We start from the raw sequence: 21200 nt of genomic DNA on the forward strand, positions 1-21200 counted from the left end.
ACTCTTTTTTTCCCCACACCTACTTGCAGGGATCAAGTCTCTTCTGTAGTGGAATTAACATGTTATTATGCATACTCTTACCATTTTGGCCCATGTGTAAATGCAGACATGAAATACAAAGCTTAAAACATCTGCGATGATACCCTGAGACAACAAACCTTTGTTCAACGCAAGCTGCAAGGTGTGTGCCATGCATGGCAAACTTGACACGCCTAACTCCATCACCGCTTTCACCATGTTGCGTGTGTTGTCTCTGACCACTACATCTTCAAATGGACAACTGAGTTTGTGGTGTTTGCTCCTCCTCCCATCACCGCTGAACAATCATTGCAAATACAAACTTTGCTATCGATTTCTGACATCTTAAAAAACTTCCACACTGCCGAAATTTTAAACTTCTCCCTTGCTCCGCTGCAGATTGACGTAGGTGACGTGTCACGTCGCGCTGTGCCTCGTAATCCTCCCGCTGTTGGGCATTAAATCTAATTTAATCAAGGGAGCAGCAGCCTGTATATTTATTGGCTTATTATATCGGCATGTTATCCAATATCCGATTTTAAAGTCAATATCGGCCAATACCGATAGCTTGCCAATTTTATCGTGCATCCCTACCCTGGACCATCACTGACCCACCACCAAACTGTGCTGGAGGCTCTTTCAAGCCTGTCACATGTGCTCAGTGTGAACCTACTCTTATCTGTGAAGAACGGTGCTGCCAATTCTGGTGTTCTCTTGCGAATGCCAACCAAGCTGAATGGTGCTGGGCTGTGAGCATAGAGGACCTCGGGCCCTCATGACACCCTTATGGAGTCTGTTTCTGAAAGCTTGGTCAGAAACATGCACACCAGTAGCCTGCTGGAGGTCATTTTGTAGGACTCTGGCAGTGCTCCTACTGTTCCTCCTCACTGAGAGGAGCAGATACCAGACCTGCTGCTGGGTTGATGGCCTTCTATGGCCCTGTCCAGCTCTCCCTGTGTAACAACCGGTCTCCTAGTATCTCCTTCATGCTCTTGACACTGCTGGGAGTCACAGCAAACCTGCTTGCAACTACCCGTATAAATGTGCCAACCTGCAGGAGCTGGACTACCTGTGTGCTCTGTGTAAAGCTAGCATGTTAGTATTAGGACATTTTGACTGCACTTTCCCTGCCGTTCTTGTGTGAATAACTCACTAATAGCTTTAGCATTATTTTCTGAAAAAGAATTTCAGCATATTTTTAAATCACAGGTATTTGTGTTTGTTCAATTTGTTGTAACATTTGCATACATGTCCATTGAAGTTATACATTTGTATTTGTAATATGTAACACACATGCATTTTGCATTTTAACCTTACGCTCTGCAGTGTTTTTCACGTTTAAACAATGGCAATCCAAGTTTGCAGAAGTTACAAACTTGCAGAAGGGATTAATTTCATGTGAATGTTTTTATTTAGTATAATATACAATCATACACTAGATAAACACTTTATTAGGTACACCTGTAAAATCTTATGCAATGCTGTTCAACAGCTCAGCCATAAAATTATCCAAAAATAACGTATAGTTTTGAATGACACTGTCAGAGAGGTATGCATTTTATTGAACTGTATGTTTTTAACAGGTTTAAAGTTTTCAGTGATCTAGAACTGGACTGCATTATATCAAACTATTTCTAATATTTTGCCCACCTCTCTTACGAACGTGAAGGCAACATAGTAAAAAAAAAAAGAATATATAGCAGCCAAGTATGATGCCATCACTAACTATGGCATCAGAGATAAACATATAGCATAGTTCACATTTCATGGAAAATTTTGGCAACTGGCCATTATAATTGTTTTCTTCTTCTTTCCATTCTGTAAATGCACCTTGAAGTTATGAGATGACTTTTCCTTTTGTAACTGAAAAAAACATGTGCACTTGATCAAATGTTTTTGCATTAAAAAACATCCTTTTCAAATTTCCCCATACACATTTTGTTGTTTTTAAAGCTAATAGAGTATATCTTGAACAACAGTTCATGGGTCACAGTTATATTCATTGTGTCCTGTGACTCTGATGCTTTACCTCTGTACTATTGTTTGCAATGGTAATGCCAATGTGGGAATTAAGGACTCAATTCAACCAATTTACAAAACAAAGTGAAACAAACACTAACACAGTGTAAGTATTTATATGCTGTAGGTTGTTAACAGTTTGCAGCAAATCACACTTTTAAAAAAGCACCACACTGCACATTCTCAGTTTAAAGTTTGCAGAAAGAACACATTTTGTTACAAATAATATTCATCTATGAAATGACAGAAACTGATCCTCTACACTGACAGCACAGATTGTACAAGAGGACTGGTCTGATGGTCTGGTCTCTGATTCCATAGATGAGAGAGGTCATACATCTTGGGAAGATGATAAAACACACATAAAGAACAATCTGCATGTGCAACAATATTGTCCTGTCTAGGACCTCTGAGATAGCTATGAGGATTGGGTTGTGTATAGTTGAGGAGAGACTGAGGCCCAGCTGCACCAGATGCAGCAACAGTGTGTTACCAGCCTTTTGGGCTGAAGCTTTATCTGTGGAGGCTGACCTGGCTACTAAAATCACACCAATATAGGAGCAACTGACTGCCACACTGGTTGACACAAACAGACAATAGGTAAGGGATTTGTCATAAAGATCAGACATTGGATCAAGCAACATGCTTTCTTTGCCACAGAAGTGTTTCATCTGCAGGCTCTGCAGTTCTTCAAATGGGAAATTTAATAGCAAAATGACTCGAGTGAGGATACTTAATGCACTAAAGGCCCAAACCACAATAATAGCAACCCCTGTGTTTCTGATGGTGATGATGGTAGCATGTCTCAGTGGGTAACACACAGCTACATATCTTTCTAGAGACATCACCACCAATGTAAGAAAGGAAATGGCAGTTGTGAGATTGGCGAGCATGATGAGAACACCACACACAGGATACGTCAATGTCATTCTGCAAACAGCCAGTATGTACATTAACTGACTCTGTACCAGCAATGCAGTATCTGCAAAAAGGAGGTTATAAAGAAGAATGTAACGGGAGGTGTCACGAAACACAGATTTACTCCTCAAGGTGAATAACATGGCACAATTAATGAAAAGAAACACACAACATGGCACTGTAGTCAGAATGCAAATCATCACTCTTTCTAGCAACTGTCGCCTAACAGTGATGTTGGTGTGAGACTGAGTTGCATTCGACATGTTCAAAAAGCATTGAAGCAATATAAAATTATGAAATTCTTTTTGTAGCAAAAGTAAATAAAGTTTTGTCCAGTTTGTATTCCTAACACAGTGAAGATACTTCATCTTTAAAAGCAGAGGATGAGTTCACTTGCAAAACCTCAATTCATCCACATACTCTCTAGCAGGGTAGAGGCCTGGCTTGTGTCTACATGAGCAGATCTGGACTGCAGGGTTTTCTTGCCAGCACATATTGTTTATGACCTCTGTCTCACTTCACCTCACATGACACAATTACATTAGCATTGTTATGAAATGTTTTATGGTTGATGTCATCTCTACCAACACTTCCTCAATACCCAAATCTATGTCACCATATCCAGGATGCAGCAGCACCCTCTCGACTTGGAGTAATTATTAGGAATGAAACTGTCCGAGAGGTGTCAGTACATCATTCAAACTGTTGCTACTTCAGTAGCGTTTGTATTTACTAAACTAGAGACCATCTTGTGATGGGATCATACCAGCCACAACGCCTGTCAACATGTTTATGTTCCATCCCATGACTACTCAGTAGTTATTCTAACATCATTACAGACTATTGGTCGGACCACATACATCTTTAAACTAGTCCGTCATTTTGATCTCCACGAAACACCTGTAAAGTTTCATGACTACATCAAAACCAATATGAATCAGGGGCGTAGAGTGTGGGTGTGGAACTCAAACTTGGCCTTCATTTTGATCACAACTATAAACTGGTGAAGTTGGTGACAGTATCTTGCACAATTGTGACCCTTGACCCTGACAACAATCTGACCACAGACAAACAGACATATAAACATCTTGCAAAGTACTCAAAACTACCTTTGTGTTACTTCCCACTACAAACGTGTCTCCAGGACCTTATTCACCATAATCGCACACGCACACACACATACACACATACACACTCACAAGGTGAAAACATTACCAGCCGATGTCGTCACAGCTGGTAACAACAGGGGTTTATCTCAGAGAGAACTTGGCTTTCTTCCACTTTCTAGAACCTGATGGCTGGTCCAAGTTATTAGTGAACTTTTATGACTGATAGAAAAAACAAGTGCACCTGCTGTCCTATATTGGATCAAATATTTCTGCATAAAAAATATCCCTTTTAAACTTCCCCATATACATTTAAAGCTCATACATCTTAAATGTTAGTTCATGGGTCACAGTTATTTTCATTGTATTCTTTGGCTCTGACGCTTTATCTCAGTACCATTGTCTGCAGTATTAATGTTGATGTGGGAATTAAAGATTCAGTTAATCCAATTTACAAATCAAAATAAAACAAACACAATTATACAATGTAAGCATTTATTTATATACCGTAGGTTAACAGTTTGCAGCAAATCACACTTTTGAAAAGCAATCACACTGCATACTCTTGGTTAAAAGCAAGAAGCAGTGAAGACACATGATTGTTAAACTCTGTCTGCAATCTTGGTGTCACTCTGGACCCTCTCGTTCAAGTCACACATCAAATTCATAATCAGATTTGCTTTCTACGTCCTCAAAAACGTCTCTAGACTCCAGAATATGAATGCAAATTTTTAGCGATTTGTTTAATTGGTAGTCGGCTGCCTTAACAATCGATTATCTGTTGATCATTAATGGTATTATGTAACAGTTTGAAGCACTGACTTGATTTATGTTTAATGCAAAATCAGAGAAGGCTCCTATGGGGTGAGAAGAACAGATAAAGTAAACGCCAAATTACTTCAAAGATAAACTAAAAAACAGGAAATAATGACTTAATTTTGGTAGCGGAGCTCCAATCTGTCACTTTCCAACAAAGGCCCAAACAAAATCCAAAACATATTGAGGTTGAAATGTTATATTATCGGTTTGTACGGAATATCTTTTTGTATTTTTAAGATTAGAAATTGCTTTTATTTGATAAAATACATTTTCTCATACCATTATTATGTACTTTATTTAGATTTTTTTTGATAAGCAAGTATTTGTTATTTGTAACAAGATTCTTGAATCTTCTTGAAGATTCCAGAAAATCCATTGAATGTAATGGGTTCGCCTAAATCGCTGTGTTTTATGCATCTTTGTTGAAAAACAAATCTTTTCTGATTGTTAAAAAACAAGCAAGACTACAGATACCTTAAAATGAGAACACTTTTAAAAGGAACATCAAATAATATCTATGGTTTCTTTGGTTTCTCATATAATCACAAACATTGTGAATGCACTGTGAGTTGTGTGAGGTGATTGAGACGACTTGCTGGTACAGGAAAGACTTGAGGTCTTCTTCTTCTGTGTCCAGTCTTATAAATAGCTCACATAGTTTCATTAGTGTAGTTCATTATTTTACACGTCTGTACAAGTCATTTATTCTAGTGTTTTTAAATCGTGCTACTGTGCTTGAAAAATAATTTCAACAAATCTTTAATTGCGGACCTTTGTGTTTGTTAAATAAGTTTATGTAGATGTTTGTAAGTAGTTTGAAATAAAGTTACACATTTGTAAATATGTAACACATAAGTTACACATGAGTTAATTTGGTTTTTATTTAAATGTTTTCAGTCACTAAGAAATACATTCACATGAGCCACTTTATTTGGTACACCTGTCAATTATTGCTCAATTCTTCTGACTGACATTATCAGAGAGATGTCAAGTCAACCATACTTTATATTTATTATGAGGTTGTAGTTTACAGTGATAACGAAGTGGATGGCATCATACTTCTAACATTTCCAACCTCTAATTCCAGGTTTCTTACAAAGACTGTCTCACTTGCAAGTATTTCAGAAACAATCCTCAAATAAATGCCTCCGTGTGGTGGAAATGTTTTCATTCGGATTGATAGAGAATGACAGGGATTTATTGATTTTGGTATTGTCTTCTTCAGTCACATAAACAATTGAGTCTTGCATTTCTAACAAATGAAATGACATTTACACGATGCATTACCTCCCACTGATAGTTTTCTAAGTTTCCCCTCCCCTTGTATATGAAGAAATCTAGTTTCTTTTTCAGTGTGTCCTCTTTAGACATGTAGAAGGTTTTTTTGTTTTCTTTCATGGCATTTGTAAGAACCACCTCACAATCATGAAAGGCTTGCTGAGGCATGCTGGCCAATGTTGTGTCACACTTCTGTTTCTTTGATTTCATGGTAGATTTTAGAGAATTGTTGCATCCATATGTGTATCAGGCGTGTTTTTCTTTTTTTAGACACACGTAACAGTACATGAAATTAAACTGTTTGCAGCTGTCGTGTCTCGACTTCTTATTCTTTGTTTGTCCGAAAAGGTTTTTCAGAGTTTCAAAAAGTCACCAATAAAATGGAAATAATCTCCAGGAGTCCTACCAAAGCTGAGTGCAGTAATATTTAATTGTCGACAATTAAAACATGAGATCTTACAGACAAAAGTTCATCAGATAAGACCCCATTCTCAGTACAAAATATACTCCTTATATTCACGAATATGTGGGCTAGGCACCATGGTTCATCCAATCCTGGCTCTTTTTTTTTTTTTTTGTCAAATTTTGCTGACTCAGGTATTTTCCTGCATGAGGCTAAAACATGACTGCATCTCTTTTAAAAACAATAATGAAGTGATATATTTGGTTACATGATTTCACTCTTACATTTGTGGTTATATTTCACTCCAAGTTAACACAATTCAGTAGTTTAATCATCAGTTCAATCAGTAGGTGCAAGTTCAATCAACTAGTGCAGAGCAGTACATGTTTTAATCATTCATTTATGGTTCATTCACATTTTGATTAAATTCTTGAACATCCCAGTACTTATTACCAGTCGTCATTAACCACTAACTACTTACTTATGGTTATATGGTTATATTACACTAAACAGCCTTTTAGACAACTGTGCTAATATGTTACACCATAGCTGCTCCTGTGTAACATAAACATCTTAATCCAAAGTTATTGTGGATTCAGTTAATACCTTTATTTGCACAATTAACATAATTATGGTTAAAGTCTCCTTTTTGTGCTCCTTCTTTTGCTGGGTTACTGCTGGGATTTAAAAAACTTTGCTAAGGAGTGCTGCTGTGCTTTTTCAATCCACTGAAACTACTGCACTGATTCAACTTAATGTTTGATTAAGTATGAGTAAACAACTATGGGTGAAGTGGCTATTTTCTTTGGAGATTTGTTAAGAAATCAACTTGATTAATTGCTGATTTTAGTTTTTGTCAGGACGACTGAGACAAAGTGAGCATTTCCTCTGAAAGCAGATATTGTACAAGAAGACAGGTCTGATGGTCTGGTCTCTGACACCATAGATGAGAGAACTCAGACATCTTGGAAGGATAATAAGACAAACATAAAACACAGTCTTCACTCGCACAATTTTTATCCTGTCCATGTTTTGGGAGACATAGTCCAGCAGGGCACTGTGTATAGTTGAGGAGAGACTGAGGCCCAGCTGCACCAGATGCAGCAGCAGTGTATTATGAGCTTTTCGGGCTGAAGCTTTATCTGTGGAGGCTAACATGGCTGCTACCATCACACCAATATAGGAGAAACTGACTGCCACACCAGCTGAAAGAAACAGAAAATAAGTAAAGGATTTTTCGTAAAGATCAGAAATTGAATCAAGCATCATGCTTTGTTTGCCACAGAAGTCTGTCATCTGCAGGTCCTGAAGGTCTTTAACTGGAAAGTTTAACACAAGAAGTACTTGAATGAGAACATTTAGTGAACTGAAGGCCCAAATCACAACAATAGCCATCCCTGTGTTTCTGATGGTGATGATGGTAGCATGCCTCAGTGGGTAACACACAGCTACATATCTTTCCAGAGACATCACCACCAGTGTGAGAGGAGAGATCACAGTTGTGAGAGTGCCGAGCATGATGAGAACACCACACACAGGATGTGTCAGTGTAATTCTAGAGGCAAGCCAGTATGTACGTTAACTGACTCAGTGCCAGCAGTACAGTGTCTGCAAAAAGGAGGTTATACAGAAGAATGTAACGGGAGGTCTCACGAAACACAGATTTACTCCTCAAGGTGAATAACATGGTGCCATTAATGAAAAGAAACACACAACATGGCACTGTAGCCAGAAAAGAAAAGAACAATAATTCGAGTAACCCCTGATACTGCAATCCAATAGTAAAATTGGTCTGAGACTGATTAGCATATAACATTTTAGACAAACATTTAATACATCTGAAATTTTAACCTGTTGATGAAAATTGGAGCACACTGGCAAAATAATTTTTTATCCAGTTTGCATTTTTTAACAGTGACAACATACTTTTTTCCATGTGCAGACAGTCAGCAGAGAAGATGCTTGTTCAGATGTGGGCAGAGCTGGTCAGCAGGATTTGCAAATGTTCTTTATGTTTTTATATATATCTGCTCCATAACATCATGATTTGTCAGCACTGTCAACAGGGACGCAAGGATGCAAATTTTCAAGGGAATTCCTGTTTCTGTTAACAACCAATAGTCAGTCAATTGTTAAAAAATAAAGCACCACAAAGTGCAGTTATTCATCTTATGTTTATGTTCATTAAAATCCAAGTACTCTAAATGAGGTACTTGAGCAATAAATTGAACATTATTTAAAGCAGCTACATAGACCTTTACTTTTTTGTCGATTCTTATGGCCCCTGTGGACAAAAGCAGTATGAGTACCACAACTGCTTTTCATAAATATCTTGAACCGGTGTTGAAACTCAATGGGGAATATTAATTGATTATTGACTATTATGTTAATCAAGTTATTAATGTTAATCAATGAAATGTGTAGGTGCCATATGACTAGTTAAGTATTTCGTGGTAATTTCAGTTCATGGTTGAGTACATTTGGATTTATATTAGCTTCATGATTTAATTGCATTTAAAAATGTTGATTTAAGTTGTAATAGTTATTGTATTAATATTTGCACTTCTAGTGTTGCACATGAATGCTGATATTTCATTTTGTGATCTCATTATTATATTTTGTGTGGTGGATAAAAATAAGAGCCTGTAGCTTTAAGGAGTAAGTTTCGGTTTTGAGGCTCTGTGTTTTTTAGGAGCTAAGCTAGGTGGATGACTTGTGAGCCAGAGGAGCTCACGGTTTTTCTGACTGTGATCGGACCGTGTAAGAACAGTGTTTGGACTGTGGAACATCGTGTGGAAGATGTATGCTTGTTCCTTTTGCATTTTTGGTGAATAAATATAAAAGAGAAACCACTGTGAAGAACACACGTCAGCCATAAGCTCCGGTGGATTCATGAAGGTTTTATTGGAAAACCTACAAACTGTATGTTATTACTAATTATTAATAATCACCGGAGCACCACCCTGGAATCAGGGATCAATAATCAAATTATATGCTTTTAGTCTCAATGCCTGAAATTTATCACCAATTGTTAATATTACAGAAGTATCAATAATGAGGGAAATAGAAGGCGTAAATCCAAACACTGAACTTCTCAACAGGCTGTTATTATAACATCAAATTGTGCAAAATAATCACAGAAAATTGCTCAGTTATAATCAACAGTGTTTACTAACGCTCATCCTCGATCCACAAACCACTTACTTTAACAAACAACAGTCGCTTACCACAATTAGCAATTCTACAAAACAACATAAGCAAGCACAGATATATGAATGGATGTAGATCTGTTAGTGTGTGTGTGTGTGTGTGTGTGTGTGTGTGTGTGTTTGTGCGTGTGCGTGTGTGTGTGTGTGAAATGGCCAACAGTGAGTCCCTTGTAAAGAATACAAAAATGGCTGAACGTGACTTGGGGAGGTTATGTTCGTAAGACTACCAAGATGGTGGAACGTGATTTGGAGAAGTCGCGTTTGTAAGAATCGAACAGCAAAAACAAAAATAAACCTTGTCTAGTCTGTATTCAGAAAACAGTGAAGATATTTTATCTTTAGAGCAGAAAAAGCCACTGATGCAAAACCTTAATTCATCCACTTACTTTCTAGCAGCAAAGAGGCCTGGCTTATGTATATGTGAGCAGATCTGGACTGCAGGGTTTGCCTGCCCTCACATATTGATCATGAGGGGTGTCCTCACTTCTTATAATACAACAACATGTCAGCATTGTAAACTTATTATTCATAGGTGACGCACTCTTTCTACCACCACCCCCTCCCTATCCTGATCCACGTCAGCATACCCATGATGCAGTAGCACCCTCCCAACATGAAATAATTATGTGAAATATGGTCTCAGATATACTTGTTCTCTTGTTCCCAGTTTTGAGTGTTATGGGTTATTTTGCTGTTCAAATTGGCATCTGCCCATTCCCAGAAGTCTGCAATCTTGGTGTCACTCTGGACCCTCTCTTTCAAGTGGCACATTAAATTCATCACCAGATTTGCTTTCTACGTCCTCAAAACTTCTCTAGACTCCAGACTATGAAAGCAAATTTTAAGCAATTTTTTGAATTGGTCGTCGGCTGCCTTAACAATCAATTATCTGTTGATCATTAATGGTATTATGCAACAGTTTGAAGCACTGACTTGATCTATGTTTAATGCAAAATCAGAGGAGGCTACATTAGGAGTGAGAAGAACAGATAAAGTAAACGCCAAATTACTTTGAGATGAACTAAAAAACAGGAAATAATGACTTCATTTTAGTTGTGGAGCTCCAATCTGTGACTTTACCATATCCTTTTGTATTTTTTAAATTAGAAATTGCTCATATTTGATTAACAACATTTTCTCATACCATTATTTTTTACACAATATTGATATTTCTTTTTGATAAGCAAGTATTTGTTATTTGTAACAAGATTCTCTTATATATATATATATATATATATATATATACTTATTATATTTGTGCCTATCTGTGATTGTCGGTTAGAACATTTTTAATCAGTAAATTCTTGACGGCCAGTAATCGATGAATGATTAGTCATCAACATCCCTACTCTGGACTCCTCTCTCAGACTGTGTGGCTGACACCCTTATTGATACCTGCATCACCTCCTGTCAGGATTATTGCAGTCGAGTCCTGTCAGATGGTTTAGATAACCGTGATCAAACGTTGGCGTCTTTATAATCCGTCTGCTTGTCTGGCTGCTTGTTCTTCTTGACTCGTTGGACTACATTGTAGCAATGTCGCAGCAATGTCATGTGTCAGCAAATACTTTGTCAGCTGTCAGAAATGATGGCCAAAGTCACCAAAGTAAGACCCAAGGATGAAATTAAACAGAATTATCCTTTGTGCATCCTTTCATGGGATTCCAGAAAATCCATTGAAAGTAATGGGTTCGCCTAAATCGCTGTGTTTTGTGCGTCCTTTGTTGAAAAACAAATCTTTTCTGATTGTTGAAAAACAGGCAAGACTACAGATACCTTAACATGAGAATACTTTTAAAAGGAACATCAAATAATATCTGTGGTTTCTTTGGTTTCTCATATAATCACAAATGTTGTGAATGCACTGTGCGTCTATGTAGATGTTTGTAAATAGTTTGCAATAAAGTTACACATTTGTAAATATGTAACATTTTGCATTTGAACCTCATGGTCTGCAGATTTAAACAATGGTGTTGCAAGTGTGCAGAAGTTACAAACATGCTTTGGAGTAAGAGTTAATTTGGTTTTTATTTAAATGTTTTCAGTCACTAAGAAATACATTCACATGAGCCACTTTATTTGGTACACCTGTTAATTATTGCTCAATTTTGACTGACATTATCAGAGAGATATCAAGTCAACCATACTTTATATTTATTATGAGGTTGTAGTTTACAGTGATAACGAAGTGGATGGCATCATACTTCTAACATTTCCAACCTCTAATTCCAGGTTTCTAACAAAGACTGTCTCACTTGCAAGTATTTCAGAAACAATCCTCAAATAAATGCCTCCGTGTGGTGGAAATGTTTTCATTCGGATTGATAGAGAATGACAGGGATTTATTGATTTTGGTATAGTCTTCTTCAGTCACATAAACAATTGAGTCTTGCATTTCTAACAAATGAAATGACATTTACACGATGCATTACCTCCCACTGATAGTTTTCTAAGTTTCCCCTCCCCTTGTATATGAAGAAATCAAGTTTCTGTTTCAGTGTGTCCTCTTCAGACATGTAGAAGGTTTTTTTGTTTTTTTTCATGGCACTTGTAAGAACCACCTCACAATCATGACAGGCTTGCTGAGGCATGCTGGCCAATGTTGTGTCACACTTCTGTTTCTCTGATTTCATGGTAGATTTTTGAGAATTGTTGCATCCATATGTGTATCAGGCGTGTTTTTCTTTTTTCAGACATACTTAACAATACATGAAATTAAAGTGTTTGCAACATTTTGGCCAACTGTGCGAATTTGTTTTACCATAGCTGCTCCTGTGTAACATAAGCATCTTAATCCAAAGTTGTTGTGGTTTCAGTTAATACCTTTATCAGCACAATTAACATAATTATGGTTAACGTCTCCTTTTTGTGCTCCTTCTTTTGCTGGGTTACTGCTGGGATTTAAAAAACTTTGCTAAGGAGTGCTGCTGTGCTTTTTCAGTCCACTGAAACTACTGCACTGATTCAACTTAATGCTTGAATAAGTATGAGTAAACAACTATGGGTGAAGTGGCTGTTTTCTGTGGAGATTGGTAAGAAATCAACTCGATTAATTGCCTGCTGATTTTAGTATTTGTCAGGACGACTGAGACAAAGTGAGCATTTCCTCTGTAAGCAGAGATTGTACAAGAGGACAGGTCTGATGGTCTGGTCTCTGACACCATAGATGAGAGAACTCAGACATCTTGGAAGGATAATAAGACAAACATAAAAAACATTCTGGAGGGGCAGAAGTATTGTCAGGTCTAGGACCTTTGAGATAGCTATGAGCATTGGGCTGTATACAGTTGAGGAGAGACTGAGGCCCAGCTGCACCAGATGCAGCAGCAGTGTGTTACGAGCCTTTGAAGCTTTATCTGTGGAGGCTGACCTGGCTATTAAAATCACACCCATATAGGAGCAACTAACTGTCACACCGGTTGATAGAAACAGACAATAAGTAAAGCATTTGTCATAAAGTTCAGACATTTGATTAAGCAAAATGCTTTGTTTGCCACAGAAGCGTTTCATCTGCAGGCTCTGCAGTTCTTCAAATCTGAAATTTAATAGCAGAACAACTTTAGTGAAAATATTTAGTGCACTGAAGGTCCAAACCACAATAATAGCAACCTCTGTGTTTCTGATGGTGATGATGGTAGCATGTTTCAGTGGGTAACACACAGCAACACATCTCTCCAGAGACATCACCAACAGTGTGAGAGGAGAGATCACAGTGTTGAGATTGGCGAGCATGGTTAAAACACCACACACAGGATATGTCAGTGTTACTTTCGAAGCAGCCAGTATGTACATTAACTGGCCGTGTACCAGCAGTACAGTGTCTGCAAAAAGGAGGTTATACAGAAGAATGTAACGGGAGGTCTCACGAAACACAGATTTACTCCTCAAGGTGAATAACATGGTGCCATTAATGAAAAGAAACACACAACATGGCACCGTGAACAGAGTGGACGTCATCACTCTCTCCAGTAACCCCCATCCAACAGTGACGTTGATCTGAGATTGAGTTGCACTTGACATCTTAAAGAAACACTGTAGACATGTATAATTGTTAAACTCTTGATGTAATCGAACAGCAAAAACAAAAATAAACCTTGTCTAGTCTGTATTCAGAAAACAGTGAAGATATTTTATCTTTAGAGCAGAGAAAGCCACTGATACAAAACCTTAATTCATCCACTTACTTTCTGGCAGCAAAGAGGCCTGGCTTATGTATATGTGAGCAGATCTGAACTGCAGGGTTTGCCTGCCCTCACATATTGATCATGAGGTCTGTCCTCACTTCTTATAATACAATAACATGTCAGCACTGTAAACTTATTATTCATAGGTGACGCACTCTTTCTACCACCTCCCCCTCCCTATCCTGATCCACGTCAGCATATCCATGATGCAGTAGCACCCTCCCAACATGAAATAATTATGTGAAATATGGTCTCAGATATACTTGTTCTCTTGTTCCCAGTTTTGAGTGTTATGGGTTATTTTGCTGTTCAAATTGGCATCTGCCCATTCCCAGAAGTCTGCAATCTTGGTGTCACTCTGGACCCTCTCGTTCAAGTCGCACATTAAATTCATCACCAGATTTGCTTTCTACGTCCTCAAAAACTTCTCTAGACTCCAGACTATGAAAGCAAATTTTAAGCAATTTTTTGAATTGGTCGTCGGCTGCCTTAACAATCAATTATCTGTTGATCATTAATGGTATTATGCAACAGTTTGAAGCACTGACTTGATCTATGTTTAATGCAAAATCAGAGGAGGCTACATTAGGAGTGAGAAGAACAGATAAAGTAAACGCCAAATTACTTTGAGATGAACTAAAAAACAGGAAATAATGACTTCATTTTAGTTGTGGAGCTCCAATCTGTGACTTTACCATATCCTTTTGTATTTTTTAAATTAGAAATTGCTCATATTTGATTAACAACATTTTCTCATACCATTATTTTTTACACAATATTGATGTTTCTTTTTGATAAGCAAGTATTTGTTATTTGTAACAAGATTCTCTTATATATATATATATATTATATTTGTGCCTATCTGTGATTGTCGGTTAGAACATTTTTAATCAGTAAATTCTTGACGGCCAGTAATCGATAAATGATTAGTCATCAACATCCCTACTCTGGACTCCTCTCTCAGACTGTGTGGCTGACACCCTTATTGATACCTGCATCACCTCCTGTCAGGATTATTGCAGTCGAGTCCTGTCAGATGGTTTAGATAACCGTGATCAAACATTGGCGTCTTTATAATCCGTCTGCTTGTCTGGCTGCTTGTTCTTCTTGACTCGTTGGACTACATTGTAGCAATGTCGCAGCACTGTCATGTGTCGGCAAATACTTTGTCAGCTGTCAGAAATGATGGCCAAAGTCACCAAAGTAAGACCCAAGGATGAAATTAAACAGAATTATCCTTTGTGCATCCTTTCATGGGATTCCAGAAAATCCATTGAAAGTAATGGGTTCGCCTAAATCGCTGTGTTTTGTGCGTCCTTTGTTGAAAAACAAATCTTTTCTGATTGTTGAAAAACAGGCAAGACTACAGATACCTTAACATGAGAATACTTTTAAAAGGAACATCAAATAATATCTATGGTTTCTTTGGTTTCTCATATAATCACAAATGTTGTGAATGCACTGTGCGTCTATGTAGATGTTTGTAAATAGTTTGCAATAAAGTTACACATTTGTAAATATGTAACATTTTGCATTTGAACCTCATGGTCTGCAGATTTAAACAATGGTGTTGCAAGTGTGCAGAAGTTACAAACATGCTTTGGAGTAAGAGTTAATTTGGTTTTTATTTAAATGTTTTCAGTCACTAAGAAATACATTCACATGAGCCACTTTATTTGGTACACCTGTTAATTATTGCTCAATTTTGACTGACATTATCAGAGAGATATCAAGTCAACCATACTTTATATTTATTATGAGGTTGTAGTTTACAGTGATAATGAAGTGGATGGCATCATACTTCTAACATTTCCAACCTCTAATTCCAGGTTTCTTACAAAGACTGTCTCACTTGCAAGTATTTCAGAAACAATCCTCAAATAAATGCCTCCGTGTGGTGGGAATGTTTTCATTCGGATTGATAGAGAATGACAGGGATTTATTGATTTTGGTATTGTCTTCTTCAGTCACATAAACAATTGAGTCTTGCACTTCTGACAAATGAAATGACATTTACACGATGCATTACCTCCCACTGATAGTTTTCTAAGTTTGCCCTTCCCTTGTATATGAAGAAATCAAGTTTCTGTTTCAGTGTGTCCTCTTCAGACATGTAGAACGTTTTTTTGTTTTCTTTCATGGCATTTGTAAGAACCACCTCACAATCATGACAGGCTTGCTGAGGCATGCTGGCCAATGTTGTGTCACACTTCTGTTTCTCTGATTTCATGGTAGATTTTTGAGAATTGTTGCATCCATATGTGTATCAGGCATGTTTTTTTTTTTCCAGACACACTTAACAATACATGTAATTAAAGTGTTTGCAGCATTTTGGCCAACTGTGCAAATTTGTTTTACCATAGCTGCTCCTGTGTAACATAAGCATCTTATCCAAAGTTGCTGTGGTTTCAGTTAATACCTTTACTTGCACAATTAACATAATTATGGTTAAAGTCTCCTTTTTGTGCTCCTTCTTTTGCTGGGTTACTGCTGGGATTTAAAAAAAAAAACTTTGCTAAGGAGTGCTGCTGTGCTTTTTCAATCCACTGAAACTACTGCACTGATTTAACTTAATGTTTGATTAAGTATGAGTAAACAACTATGGGTGAAGTGGCTATTTTCTGTGGAAATTGGTAAGAAATCAGCTCGATTAATTGCTTGTTGATTTTAGTATTTGTCAGGACGACTGAGACAAAGTGAGCATTTCCTCTGTAAGCAGAGATTGTACAAGAGGACAGGTCTGATGGTCTGGTCTCTGACACCATAGATGAGAGAACTCAGACATCTTGGAAGGATGATAAGACAAAGATAAAAAACACTCGGGAGGTGCGTAAGTATTGTCCTGTCTAGGACCTTTGAGATAGCTATGAGCATTGGGCTGTATACAGTTGAGGAGAGACTGAGGCCCAGCTGCACCAGATGCAGCAGCAGTGTGTTACGAGCCTTTGAGGCTTTATCTGTGGAGGCTGACCTGGCTACTAAAATCACACCCATATAGGAGCAACTAACTGTCACACCGGTTGATAGAAACAGACAATAAGTAAAGCATTTGTCATAAAGTTCAGACATTTGATTAAGCAAAATGCTTCGTGTGCCACAGAAGCGTTTCATCTGCAGGCTCTGCAGTTCTTCAAATCAGAAATTTGATAGCAGAACAACTTTAGTGAAAATATTTAGTGCACTGAAGGTCCAAACCACAATAATAGCAACCTCTGTGTTTCTGATGGTGATGATGGTAGCATGTTTCAGTGGGTAACACACAGCAACACATCTCTCCAGAGACATCACCAACAGTGTGAGAGGAGAGATCACAGTGTTGAGATTGGCGAGCATGGTTAAAACACCACACACAGGATATGTCAGTGTTACTTTCGAAGCAGCCAGTATGTACATTAACTGGCCGTGTACCAGCAGTACAGTGTCTGCAAAAAGGAGGTTATACAGAAGAATGTAACGGGAGGTCTCACGAAACACAGATTTACTCCTCAAGGTGAATAACATGGTGCCATTAATGAAAAGAAACACACAACATGGCACCGTGGACACAGTGGACGTCATCACTCTCTCCAGTAACAACAGTGATGTTGATCTGAGATTGAGTTGCACTTGACATCTTAAAGAAACACTGTAGACATATATAATTGTTAAACTCGTGATGTAATCGAACAGCAAAAACAAAAATAAACCTCGTCTGTATTCAGAAAACAGTGAAGATATTTTATCTTTAGAGCAGAGAAAGCCACTGATACAAAACCTTAATTCATCCACTTCCTTTCTAGCAGCAAAGAGGCCTGGCTTATGTATATGTGAGCAGATCTGAACTGCAGGGTTTGCCTACCCTCACATATTGATCATGAGGTCTGTCCTCACTTCTTATAATACAACAACATGTCAGCATTGTAAACTTGTTATTCATAGGTGACGCACTCTTTCTACCACCACCCCGTCAATATCCTGATCCACGTCAGCATATCCATGATGCAGTAGCACCCTCCCAACATGAAATAATTATGCGAAATATACTCCCAGCTATACTTGTTCTCTTGTTTCCAGTTTTGAGTGTTTGGGGTTATTTTGCTGTTCAAATTGGCATCTGCCCATTCCCAGAAGTCTGCAATCTTGGTGTCACTCTGGACCCTCTCGTTCAAGTCGCACATCAAGTTCATCACCAGATTTGATCTCTACGTCTCTAGAGTCCAGACTATGAATGCAAATTTTAAGCAATTTTTTGAATTGATAGTCGGCTGCCTTAACAATCGATTATCTGTTGATCATTAATGGTTTCATGTAACAGTTTGAAGCACTGACTTGATCTATGTTTAATGCAAAATCAGAGAAGGCTACATTAGGAGTGGCCATGGCCGCTGTTGCCCCACACTTTGGCCTCGATGCCCTGTTGAAAAAAAATCATCGTACAGCCGTAGTGGCCTTTGTGCCCGTGGCCCTGTCCGACCCTGTGCCAATTCTCCGCATTCACCTCTGTGTCAAAGTTTCAGATGCAGCGAGGGGTGAAATTTCGCTGCGCCTCTGATGTGCCTCCGGAAGTAGTATCAGAGCCGTAGTATTGGTGAACCGAACCAGTGTGAATGGATAAGCCTTCGGCGCGGAGCGAGGGTGTGTCGCTCTAATGGTGTTTACTGTCTGATAACTTTACAGATCCTTCACTCAACAAAATATAGATAAATGTCCCACAAAGCAACGTTACATGACCATACAACAGTAACGTAGTAACTGGTCATGTCTTTGGCAACTTATATGAGGAAAAAAATACCGCAGTTATTCGTGGAGAAGTGTCTGTCCGACCGACTCCTCGTCACATTTCTGCCCGAAAAACAGCGTCTGTCCCCGGCAAAAAACTTTAACTCACCAACTTTTTGTCGCGGTGAAAAAAGTCACTGCGATGGTCAGCCCTCCTGACCGAGACTTCAGTGAACTTTCCGCCATAAACAGCCTCCCTCCCCGCAAGTGGTAGAGTCAGACAGCGTCCAGTTTACTGATGGCGATTATGTAATTAAGAGAAAAATGTAATTTTGTCATTTTCCAGGGTGTTTGGTGGGTCAGTATCCTATCACAACACATTATAACACCATCATATGATTATAAACAGTCAGCAGGTACATGTTTAGGTGAACAGGAGGACACCGGGGGAACCACTTTGAAAAAAACACACGTCATCATCTTGACGTGTACCGTCATGCCTCTTTTGGAGCCGCGGCGCTGGCTTTCTGTGTGAATTATACTCTGGTTCATCTTTTTGCCGGAGCTGCTCGGCTCTGTGTGAACAACCATCGGCGGAGAATTGGCGAACCGCCGCTGCGCCGATAATGCGGCGTCTCTGTGTGAAAAGGGCTACTGTCTCTCTCTCTCTCTCTCTCTCTCTCTCTCTCTCTCTCTCTCTCTCTCTCTCTCACTCACACACACACACACACACACACACACACACTCTGTTTCTAAATCTTTTGTAAGATGTAATTTGAAAAAAAAAAAGTTTTTCAATGTACAATTAACTTGATATGTATATAAGATTTAATACATAATATGTATTGCTTATTGCTTTCAAGTAGTAATTCCTTTGTGAGATGTACTTAAAAAACAGTTTTCTAATATAACATTAACTTGATATTGGTATTGAAAAATGTTTTAATACATAATCCATGTCTTTTTAAAAATTAGGATGTTTGGATGGATTCAATCTGAAAGGTAAAACCATCAAATTTTACTCAATGGCCTTGGTGCCCCTAAAAACAAAAAGAGAAGTGAAGGCCAAATCGCCTTGCCCCGAAAATGACGAAATTCCAACCCTGGTGTAGTGGCTATTTTCTGTGGAGATTGGTAAGAAATCACCTCGATTAATTGCTTGCTGATTTTAGTATTTGTCAGGACGACTGAGACAAAGTGAGCATTTCCTCTGTAAGCAGAGATTGTACAAGAGGACAGGTCTGATGGTCTGGTCTCTGACACCATAGATGAGAGAACTCAGACATCTTGGAAGGATGATAAGACAAACATAGAACACAATCTGGAGGGGCAGAAGTATTGTCAGGTCTAGGACCTTTGAGATAGCTATGAGCATTGGGCTGTATACAGTTGAGGAGAGACTGAGGCCCAGCTGCACCAGATGCAGCAGCAGTGTTTTACGAGCCTTTGAGGCTTTATCTGTGGAGGCTGACCTGGCAACTAAAATCACACCCATGTAGGAGCAACTAACTGTCACACCGGTTGATAGAAACAGACAATAAGTAAAGCATTTGTCATAAAGTTCAGACATTTGATCAAGCAACATTCTCTCTTCGCCACAGAAGCGTTTCATCTGCAGGCTCTGCAGTTCTTCAAATCTGAAATTTGATAGCAGAACAACTTTAGTGAAAATATTTAGTGCACTGAAGGTCCAAACCACAATAATAGCAACCTCTGTGTTTCTGATGGTGATGATGGTAGCATGTTTCAGTGGGTAACACACAGCAACACATCTCTCCAGAGACATCACCAACAGTGTGAGAGGAGAGATCACAGTGTTGAGATTGGCGAGCATGATGAGAACACCACACACAGGATATGTCAGTGTTACTTTCGAAGCAGCCAGTATGTACATTAACTGGCCGTGTACCAGCAGTACAGTGTCTGCAAAAAGGAGGTTATACAAAAGAATGTAACGGGAGGTCTCACGAAACACAGATTTACTTCTCAAGGTGAATAACATGGTGCCATTAATGAAAAGAAACACACAACATGGCACCGTGGACACAGTGGACGTCATCACTCTCTCCAGTAACCCCCATCCAACAGTGATGTTGATCTGAGATTGAGTTGCACTTGACATCTTAAAGAAACACTGTAGACATGTATAATTGTTAAACTCTTGATGTAATCGAACAGCAAAAACAAAAATAAACCTCGTCTGTATTCAGAAAACAGTGAAGATATTTTATCTTTAGAGCAGAGAAAGCCACTGATACAAAACCTTAATTCATCCACTTACTTTCTAGCAGCAAAGAGGCCTGGCTTATGTATATGTGAGCAGATCTGAACTGCAGGGTTTGCCTGCCCTCACATATTGATCATGAGGTCTGTCCTCACTTCTTATAATACAACAACATGTCAGCATTGTAAACTTATTATTCATAGGTGACGCACTCTTTCTACCACCACCCCGTCAATATCCTGATCCACGTCAGCATATCCATGATGCAGTAGCACCCTCCCAACATGAAATAATTATGCGAAATATACTCTCAGATATACTTGT

The 21200-nt window shown here is 38.5% G+C and overlaps 4 protein-coding genes and 2 pseudogenes across 6 annotated transcripts in view; 1 reads left to right on the top strand and 5 right to left on the bottom strand.

Annotated features, from left to right (window-relative positions):
* The window catches only part of nup98 (nucleoporin 98 and 96 precursor), a 159687-nt gene that overhangs the window by 52380 nt on the left and 86107 nt on the right, over positions 1-21200 (top strand). The gene's annotated exons all lie outside the window — the stretch shown is intronic.
* Positions 2271-3218, bottom strand: LOC311268999 (odorant receptor 131-2-like; the record flags this gene model as incomplete). Its single annotated transcript, XM_084372983.1, has 1 exon — positions 2271-3218. One exon carries the CDS (start codon positions 3216-3218, stop codon positions 2271-2273), a length of 948 nt encoding a protein of 315 aa, XP_084229109.1.
* LOC311269000 (odorant receptor 131-2-like) lies at positions 7408-8377 on the bottom strand (annotated as a pseudogene). Its single transcript has one exon. The product of its transcript is annotated as an odorant receptor 131-2-like (transcript).
* Positions 12837-13790, bottom strand: LOC311269001 (odorant receptor 131-2-like; the record flags this gene model as incomplete). Its single annotated transcript, XM_084372984.1, has 1 exon — positions 12837-13790. One exon carries the CDS (start codon positions 13788-13790, stop codon positions 12837-12839), a length of 954 nt encoding a protein of 317 aa, XP_084229110.1.
* Positions 16622-18111, bottom strand: LOC311269002 (odorant receptor 131-2-like; annotated as a pseudogene). The gene is made up of 2 exons: positions 17990-18111; positions 16622-17543 (listed from the first exon to the last, which is right to left on the bottom strand). The product of its transcript is annotated as an odorant receptor 131-2-like (transcript).
* On the bottom strand, positions 19821-20774 carry LOC311269003 (odorant receptor 131-2-like; the record flags this gene model as incomplete). Its single annotated transcript, XM_084372985.1, has 1 exon — positions 19821-20774. One exon carries the CDS (start codon positions 20772-20774, stop codon positions 19821-19823), a length of 954 nt encoding a protein of 317 aa, XP_084229111.1.

This window comes from Pagrus pagrus (genome assembly GCF_965226575.1).
Source record: "Pagrus pagrus genome assembly, chromosome: 14".
In the NCBI taxonomy this organism is placed as follows: domain Eukaryota; kingdom Metazoa; phylum Chordata; class Actinopteri; order Spariformes; family Sparidae; genus Pagrus; species Pagrus pagrus.